We start from the raw sequence: 9,330 nt of genomic DNA on the forward strand, positions 1-9,330 counted from the left end.
CTGGACAAACTAATATACCTAACAGACAACAGATCCTGGTTGCCTAGGGTGGGTGACAGGCTGACCTCAGGGAGCATGAGCAAACTCTCTGGGGGTGATAGAAAAGTCTTCTATCTTGACTGGATTAGATGGTTTGTCAAAACTCATCATCCTCACAATGGTGCATTTACTGTATGTAAATTATATCTCAATAATATGAAAAAAAAATTTAAACAAATAAGGGACCTTTATCTGGATTAGGGGACAAGAAGAGAAATGTGTTCATCAGTTATAAGAATATAACTCATAAATAGGAAAATTATTGGGATCCCTGGGTGGCTTAGCAGTTTAGCGCCCCCTTTGGCCCAGGGCATGATCCTGGAGTCCGAGGATCAAGTCCCACATCAGGCTCCCTGCGTGGAGCCTGCTTCTCCCTCTGCCTGTGTCTCTGCCTCTCTCTCTCTTTCTGTGACTCTCATGAATAAATAAAATCTTAAAAAAAAAAAAAAAGAAAATTATTAAACTAGATGCTTTTTTTAAATATATTTTCCTTCTTTTTAAAAATTTTTAAATTTAGAGGCAGAGGGAGAAGCAGGCTCCATGCACCAAGAGCCCGATGTGGGATTCGATCCCAGGTCTCCAAGATCACACCCTGGGCCAAAGGCAGGCACTAAACCGCTGTGCCACCCAGGGATCCCCAAAACTAGATGCTTTAAATCAGCACCGGTTCTTTTCCAATGATGTAATAATAGCACGTGTTGCTTATTTTCTGTGTGCTAGGCACTATTTAAGTGTTTTATTTAGATCATCCTATTTAATCTTGACTTTGCAAGATAATACTGTTACTGTTCGGGGCAGCCCCTGTGGTGCAGCGGTTTAGTGCCGCCTGCAGCCTGGGGTGTGATCCTGAAGACCTGGGATCGAGTCCCACATCGGGCTTCCTGCATGGAGCCTGCTTCTTCCTCTGCCTGTGTCTCTGCCTCTCTCTCTCTCTGAATAAATAAATAAATAAATCTTAAAAAAAAAATACTGTTACTGTTCAAGTCTAGACAATTACACTTAAGCACAGAGAAGTTAAGTAATATAGCTAACAAGAGAGAGAACCAAATTCTGAATCTTGATCCCTAATGTCAGAGACTGTGACATTCTTAGCTGTCATTTGAGGAATGTGAGCTTAGTATCAGAATAAGCCACGTTCCTATTACTTATGACATCATACAGAACTGAAAGTCATTTTTTTCCCCCAAATTTTTTACAAAACCATCTTGGCTCCTTCACAAGTTCATTTCCAAAATAAGTAAGTCTATTTTTATTTGTCAAGATAGACAGGAAGTTATTTCCTGACTCAAAGGATAATCCCCTAAGAAGCTGTGCTTTACCTCTGGCAGATTCCTGCTCATCAGTGCACTCACACGCCAGTTAAGGAGGTGCAAGCAGGGCTAGGCAGCCGGCAGTGGAGAAAATGGAATTGGTCAACTCAAAGGGAAAAAGCAGCAAGAGGAAAGAGTAAGCAATCGCAGGATGAGCTAAGAACCTTTTGTGATGTGTCACATAAATTCAGGTATCTGGGTTCACGTGGCACACAGTGAACCTCCCATGACCCCAGTACTCTGCCGCTTTGAAAACTGTGACTTTGGGAACTGCTGGCTGTGTACTCTTACCACGTTTTACGTGCTAATATTCATATGTAATACAGACGGACTGACTTTTAGAACACATGCCTTCTAAGAAAGGGAAAACGTCTGAAATTACTGCTGTTCCATTCATTCCGTCCGTTTTAAACGTATTGAACGTTGACCACCAAGGGGGGCAGCAGGATGTGTGACAGAGAAGGTCTGAGTTCAAAATTTCATTCCACCACCCACTGCTCTGATCTCGGGCAGGTCCCTTAACTTCTTGGAGCATGTTTTCCAATCCCCAAAATGGCTTTAAACATTACTACTTTATAGGGTTATTCTGGGTGCCATCGATATATTTGAAGCTAATATTCAGTGAATTAGAGTATCAGTTTGTTAAAGGGGAGGCTTGGATAGGATGATGCTTTGGTGCTTCGGGGCTCCAAGATTCTAGACCAATACCGGCATTTCCCAGTGTGCCCCAGAACACTAGTTCTCACTGTTAGCGGTTGCCAGGAATGAGGGGGCCTGTCAGTTTTACTCTCCATGCTGGACGAGCTATCCACGACTTCCTCAAGTCACGCGGGCAGGTGGTCACCTGGGAAAGGCTAGAGGAGGAACGGCCTGCAACCAGCCGTCCGACTTCTGCGCCGCACAGCTCTCTGAGAAGTGACGGCCGAGTCCAAGGCCCAGTCTGGCTCCTCAGCCCGTCCACCCCGCAGGACTGACCGACGGCCTCACGCCTGCCTGTCAAGCTCCTCCTCCTCCCTGCCTGCTGGCCATGCTTGGCTGCCACTGTCAACACAACTGCATTCACGCTTCCAGCTGGATATCCTGCCAGCAACTCAAACACGGGCTTCAAAACAAACGCACTAAAAAACAAACAAAAAGAACAACGCACTGCCCACCCCCCCATCCCGAGTCCTCTGTCTCTGCAGGTGCCGGACCAGGCCAGAACGTTGGGATTGCCCTTGTCCTTGATCCCTTGAGCTGCCGTGCTCCAGGCCCACAGAATATCTCCAAACCAGATCCTTCTTTGGATATGAACTTTGCAGTCCCCACTGAGATTCTTGTCTCTCCTGGATCTAGCCTGCTGCCCCAGGCACGGGTCCAGTGGTGCCCCCTCTCTCACCCTAAGACACCCCGTGGCTCCCACGGCATAAAAGTGTCACCCTGAGACTCCAGTTCTGACTTCCCATTTCAGCTGTCACTGCTTCCTCTACAGGCCCTGTGCTGCCTTGAGGACGGCACCTGCACCCAGGCCTCGCCAGGGCAGCCCCGCTCACGCCTGCGCTGCTGCCCTTCACCCTGGGAATGCTGCGTCCTCAAGTCCCCCTCAGCTCGTGACAGCCACTCCCTACAGCAGCTCTCCTGACACCCCTGGGCCAGACGTGGCTTCTCCTACCCCTGCAGTGTCCCTTTTTATTTAATATTATTTTTAAGATTTAGAGAGAACGTGCAAGTGGGAGGAGGGGCAGAGGGAGAGAATGTTCGGGGAGACTCGGGGCTCAATCTCACGGTCCATGAGCTCATGATCTGAACAGAAACCAAGAGTCAGGCACTTGGCCACCCAGGCGCCCCATTTAAAAAAGTTTTTTTTTTTGTTTTTTTTTTATTTAGGTCAACTCTACACCCAACATAGGTCTCAAACGCACGACCCCAGGATCAACAGTTGCGTGCTCTTCTGAGCGAGCCAGTCAGGCAACCCTGTACCTTTCCATTTTCTTAAAGATTGTATTTATTCCTGAGACACAGAGAGAGGCCGAGGCCCAGGCAGAGGGAGCAGGAGACGCCCGCGGGGTCCCGGGACCCGAGGCGGGACTCGATCCCGGGGCCCCCCGGTCACGCCCTGGGCGAGGCAGACGCCCAACCGCGGAGCCACCCGGCGTCCCTTCCCTGCACCTTTCTAACAGTCCTGCCTGGTATTTTTATTGCACTGGCCCCTCTGCAAGGAGTATCCTGGTCTCACCCGCCCAGAGACAGGCGTCGGGCGGAGCTGACAGGAAGCCGGCTCCTGCCCAGGGCGCTGGCGCTGGGAGCGTCCACACCCACCGGTGCTCACACGCCCGTTCCTGTCTGGCTCGGCAGGGGCGGCCCCTCGAACCCCCGCTGCCCGGCGAGGACCCGCCGCACCGCCCGGCCCGGCCTTTGTTTTTCGACTTTTTGAGAACCATGGCCTTAGCTGGCCGTGGAGCTGCAGAGACGGCGCCGGCGCGCCCGCGCTGACCGGAGGGCCCGCTGACCCAAGCCACGGGCACGGCCGCCACGGGCGTTAGCCGGGCTGCCCTGCGGCCCTCGGGGCGCGGCAAGGCGCTTCCCGCGCCGGGGCCCGAAGGCTCCGCACCAACAGGAGGCGGCGGCACGGCGGGAACAGCACCGCTCCCCCCCACTCCTGGCTTCCAACGTGAGAGGAACTCATGGCCCCTCACCTGGGGAAGGCGGCCCGAGCGCCAGGACTCCGCTCGGGCCCGTGCCCCCAGAGCGCCCGCCGCGGGGACCGGGTACCCCGCGCCCCCCGCTCGCCCCCAGCCCCCGGCGCGCCCCGCTCACCTGGCGCCCAGCCGCTCGCCCCGCGCCCCGCCCTCCTCCAGCCACGTGACCGCTCGCCCCGCCCATCCGGCCACGAAACCGCACCGACCGCCCCCGCGCCTCAAGTCACGTGACCGTGGGCAACCCACCCACCCCCCAGCCGCTTGCCGCGCCCCCTCCAGCCACGTGACCGCGCGCCGCCCGGAGTGGAAGGAAGGGTGGGGCCGCCTGGGACGCCGCCGCCCGCCCAGCCCGGGGTTCGCCCCCAACGAGGGACCGAGTTAGGGACGGGCACGAGGCTTAGAGGGCGAGCGAGAGCCTGTGTGCCTCGACAAGGTAAAATGAGGCGGTTTAAACCAGAAGCGTCTATGGGGCCCGTAGGAGGAAGCCGCAGGCGAGCGGAAGTTTAGCGGCGCCCGTGGCCCGGGAGCGCGGGCTTGCTTCCCGCCGCGGGGCGTGAGGGGTGCGAGGGGGGCGGGGCATGGGCCCTCGGGAGCGGCCCCCGGGAGCGGTGCCCACGGCCCTCAGGACGCGCGCCCTCGCGCCCCACCGGCCGCCGCAGCGGAGAGGATTTCCACGGTTATTTACGAATATCCAACGTTCACGCAGAAACTGACGGACGTGGCGGTGTCCGACCCTTGGCAGGACTTGAAATTTACTCGGCGTTGGAATAAACGAACAAGCCCCTTCTCCCCAGGAGCGGACTCCGTTTATCCCGCCTCGCGTCCGGACGCAGCCCGCGGGGCCCCGAGCGCGCGCCCAGCCCCTTCCGGCCGGCGGAGCGCACGTGCGGGCGGGCGGGGGCCGTGGGGGCGACCCTTGCGAACCGGAAGTGGCGTCGCTCACGTAGACCGGTCGCCTGGTCGCGGCAGGCGCCTTCCCGCTGAGGGGCCTCAGAACCGCACCCCCGGACGGACCCTGGCAGTGTTCTGTCAGACCTCCAGCGGGCGGAGCTTGGGACGCAGCCGCACGGAACGTTTACTTAAAAAATACCCGACTTCGTTTGCAAAACTCTGCGCGATGCTGCTGAGCCGTCGCATAACAAATGTGTGCTGAACGCCTTTAAGAACTCGTATCTGGGGACGCCCGGGGGGCTCAGTGGGTGAGCGCCTGCCCTCGGCCTGGGGCGTGACCCGTGATCCCGTGTGACGGGATCGAGTCCCGCTTCGGGCTCCCTGCATGGAGCCTGCTTCTCCCTCTGCCTGGGTTTCTTCCCCTCTCTTTCTCCCCCTCTCTCATGGACAAATAAATAAGATCTTAAAAAAAAACAAACCTTGTATCTGTCCCTTTGAGTACTTCGAACCTAATACGTATTTTTTTATTTCCTAAAGATATTTATTTACTTGACAGAGAAGGGCAAGAGAGCAAGCGAGGAAGAACCACCCCAGGACCATGACCTGAGCCAAAGGTGCCCCTGATATCTGTTATTTAACAGCTTTATTTAGCTATTATCCACGTAGCATGCAATTCAAAGTATAGGACTCTGTGATTGTGCGCAGCCCTGGTGGCGCAGTGGTTTAGTGCCACCTGCAGCCCGGGGCGTGATCCTGGAGACCCTGGATCCAGTCCCGCATCGGGCTCCCTGCATGGAGCCTGTTTCTCCCTCTGCCTGTGTCTCTGCCTCTCTCTTTCTGTGTCTCTATGAATAAAAAATCTTTAAAAAAAAAAAAAAAGGACTCTGTGATTGTTAGTGGTTCACGGAGATGTGTAAGCATCAACACAACCAATTTTAGAATATTTCCATCACCCCAGAAAGAAACCCCTTATCCATTAGTAATCACTCGTCACTCTCCTTCAACTGGACCAAGCCCTGGAAGAACCACTACCCTCCTGTCTGCCTCTAAATAGCTGCCTGTTTTGGACATTTCCTTTTTTTTTCCCAAAGATTTTATTTATTTATTAATAGAGACACAGCGAGAGAGAGAGGCAAAGACACAGGCAGAGGGAGAAGCAGGCTCCGTGCAGGGAGCCCGACGTGGGACTCGATTCCGGGTTTCCAGGACCGCCCTGGGCCAAAGGTGGCCCTGAGCCGCCCGGGCAGCCCTGTTTTGGACATTCCTTAAGTGGAGTCAAACAATTTAAAGTGTTTTGTGACTGGCTTCTTTCACCTAGCATTATGTTTTCAAGGTTTACCTATGCTGGAGCATGTATTAATACTTCCTTTTTTTTTTTAAAGATTTAATTTATTCTTGAGAGACCGAGAAAGAGGCAGAGACACAGGCAGAAGGAGAAGCAGGCTCCATTCAGGGAGCCCGATGTGGGACTCGATCCTGGGCCTGGGGGATCACGACCTGAGCCGCAGGCAGATACTCAACTGCTAACCCACCCAGGCGTCGCAATACTTCATTCTTTTTATGGCCAAATAATATTCCATTTTATGGATATACCACTTTTATTGGCCATTCATCAGTTGATGGACATTGGATTTTTTTTTCCAGTTTATGGCTATTATGAATCATGCTGCTTACCAGGGACATGTGGGGCTCCACCCCAGGACCCTGAGATCATGACCTGAGCTGGAGGCAGTCACTTAACTGACTGAGCCACCCAGGTGCCCCTCTCCTTAGGTTTATTTTAAATTAGTCTTTTTATTTTTTATTTATTTTTAAATATTTTATTTATTTATTCAGAGACACAGAGAGAGAGAGGCAGAGACACAGACAGAGGGAGAAGCAGGCTCCATGTAGGGAGCCTGACGTGGGACTCCATCGTCTCCAGGATCACATCCCAGGCTACAGTTGGCACCAAACCGTTGTGCCACCGGGGCTGCCCTATATTAGTCTTTTTAATAAAAACGTTAAGTAGGTTTGAATAAAACCAAGCAGTAAATTAGGTTATTTCTAAGACCTTCTTCAAATAACTGTAAGATGTTTAAAGAATTGTCAAGTTTCACCTAGGATTGAAATTAGTATATTTACAAAATTCCCAAAAGGTGTTGTATAGGTCCACATTAGACTCTCTATTAGATCATAATCTCCCTTCCGTTGAAGGAAAACTTATGATGAATCAATTTCAGTGTTAAGATAATCAGCAATCGAAAAAAAAAAAAAAGATAATCAGCAATCAGGATCCCTGGGTGGCTCAGCGGTTTGGCGCCTGCCTTTGGCCCAGGGCGCAGTCCTGGAGTCCCGGGATCGAGTCCCGCATCGGGCTCCCGGCATGGAGCCTGCTTCTCCCTCTGCCTGTGTCTCTGCCTCTCTCTCTCTCTGTGTGTCTATCATAAATAAATAAATTTAAAAAAAAAAAGATAATCAGCAATCATTTTATAATTCATTGAATCCCAGTAACGAATACTGTCTTTTCAAAACAGCTATTAGTTTCACTAAAAATAGTAACAAACACATATATGGTGCTAAGTATGTGCCAAACACCATTTAATCCTTACAAGAGTCCTATGAAGTAATTATCCTCATTTTTTGTGATATGACTCCAGGTAGTACTGGATAGCACCTTTGTAATATTATCCTAATCCGAGTTCTCTTTCTTCTCTACCTCCATACTCATTCTTTTTTTTTTTTTTTATTTAAAGATTTTATTTATTTATTCATGAGAGACACAGACAGAGGGAGAAGCAGGCTCCATGCAGGGAGCCCAACGTGGGACTCGATCTGGGGTCTCCAGGATCATACCCTGGGCTGCAGGTGATGCTAAACTGCTGCGCCACCGGGGCTACCCCTATACCCATTCTTCAAAGCCCTGCATCCTACATCATTTGTTCTTTTCTGATATTCATAGTCAGGAAGAGTTCTGTCTTTTGTCCTCTCCTGCTGTTAGAATCTCCAGTAAGGCACTTGCCACCATCTACCCGATTTGTTCAAAGTGTCCATTTGCTTGTATATATTCCTTGTATACTAGGTTACAATGGTCTGCAGGTCAAGAACTTACCCTGGGAGGCACTGCCCTTCAGTCATTTTTGGGGAATCTTGCACATATATAAGACAACCTATGGTTATTAAAATGAATCTGCTAAATGTTACGTTCCTATGAATTTTATCCAGAAATTGATTTGACAGATAGAATTGCTCATATGCAGAGTTCCATGTACATTAAGCAGCATAACTAAATGGGGTAGAGCCTGCTAAGGTAGAGTCCTGACTCTTGATACTTTCTAGCTGTGATCTTGGCTAAGTCACTGAAGTGACCTGGTTCCATCACATGTACTGGAAATAATAATACTTCAGATGTGTACTGAGAGAGTTCACTTTTTTTAAAGATTTTATTTGAAAGAGAGAGCATGGGGGAGAGGCAGAGGAAGAAGCAGACTCCCCCGTCCCCCCGCAATGATGTGGGATGTGGGGCTCAATCCCAGGATCCTGGCATCATGACCTGAGCAGAAGGCAGATGCTTAACCGACTGAACTACCCAGGTTCCCTGAGAGTTTACTTTTGAAATGTGAGTGTTGGACAGCCCAGGTGGCTCAGCAGTTTAGTGCCGCCTTTGGCCCAGGGCATGATACTGGAGACCCTGGGGTCAAGTCCCAGGTCGGGCTCCCTGCATGCAGCCTGCTTCTCCCTCTGCCTGTGTCTCTGCCTCTCTCTCTCTCTCTATCTCTCATGAATAAATAAATAAAATCTTTTAAAAAATGAAAAAAATGTGGAGTGCTTGTTATATGATCATATATATACATGCTATTCTCTTACCATTCTTGGCAACATTGTAATAGTAAAAAGCTGGAAACAACCTTAATGTCCATCATCAGTAGGGAACTGATTTAACCGATTATAGCCATCCTAAGTGGACTTCTGTGCAAATATTAAAGATATTAGGGATCCAGGGGCACCTAGCTGGCTCAATTGGAAGATCATGGGACTCTTAATCTCAGGGTTCAGTGTGACCCCCATATTGGGTGTAAAGATTGGTTAAATAAATAAAAAAAAAAAAAAGAAAAGGGATCCAAAGATGTAGGAATGACTAATAGGTGTATGAAAACAGGCTCAAGGTGTATGGTGGTTAAGTAACTTAAACCTCTGACTTTTAATTTTGCCTCAGTTCATGTTCTCAGGGTCGAACTGACTTAGGATTCTCTCTCTCTGCTTCTGCCCCTTCACCCTCCCAGCCCGCCCCCAAATGAACCAAAATGAAGACCACTGAAGACAGAAATGAAATATGACTATTTTGTCCATAGGATGGCTACTAGACAGTAGCAAGTGTTGGCAAGGATGTGAAAAAAATGAAATCCCTATTGCATAGATGGTGGGAGTTAAAT

At 50.5% G+C, this 9,330-nt stretch overlaps 2 protein-coding genes and 1 long non-coding RNA gene across 8 annotated transcripts in view; 2 read left to right on the top strand and 1 right to left on the bottom strand.

The window, feature by feature from the left end:
- Positions 1-2,018, top strand: part of CDK7 (cyclin dependent kinase 7) — a 64,062-nt gene extending 62,044 nt beyond the window's left edge. The window contains exon 12 of the mRNA XM_072826715.1: positions 1,368-2,018. Coding sequence (XP_072682816.1) covers positions 1,368-1,402 — 35 coding nt within the window. The 3' untranslated portion in view covers positions 1,403-2,018. The remainder of the gene's footprint in view (positions 1-1,367) is intronic.
- The window catches only part of CCDC125 (coiled-coil domain containing 125), a 35,475-nt gene extending 30,590 nt beyond the window's left edge, over positions 1-4,885 (bottom strand). For 2 of the 6 annotated variants that reach the window (XM_072826712.1, XM_072826707.1), the window contains exon 1: positions 4,146-4,241. The gene's annotated coding sequence lies outside the window, so the exon portion shown is untranslated. Of the gene's footprint in view, positions 1-1,358; positions 2,037-4,145; positions 4,242-4,674 lie in introns of those variants that run through there. The other 4 variants (XM_072826711.1, XM_072826709.1, XM_072826710.1 and 1 more) reach the window with 4 other exon arrangements.
- Positions 4,154-5,396, top strand: LOC140633742 (uncharacterized). The gene is made up of 2 exons (XR_012031337.1): positions 4,154-4,460; positions 4,734-5,396. It is a non-coding gene; the product is annotated as an uncharacterized lncRNA (long non-coding RNA).
- The last annotated feature ends 3,934 nt before the right edge of the window (positions 5,397-9,330 follow it).

The sequence above is a fragment of the Canis lupus genome, chromosome 5 (genome assembly GCF_048164855.1).
Source record: "Canis lupus baileyi chromosome 5, mCanLup2.hap1, whole genome shotgun sequence".
Classification (NCBI taxonomy): domain Eukaryota; kingdom Metazoa; phylum Chordata; class Mammalia; order Carnivora; family Canidae; genus Canis; species Canis lupus.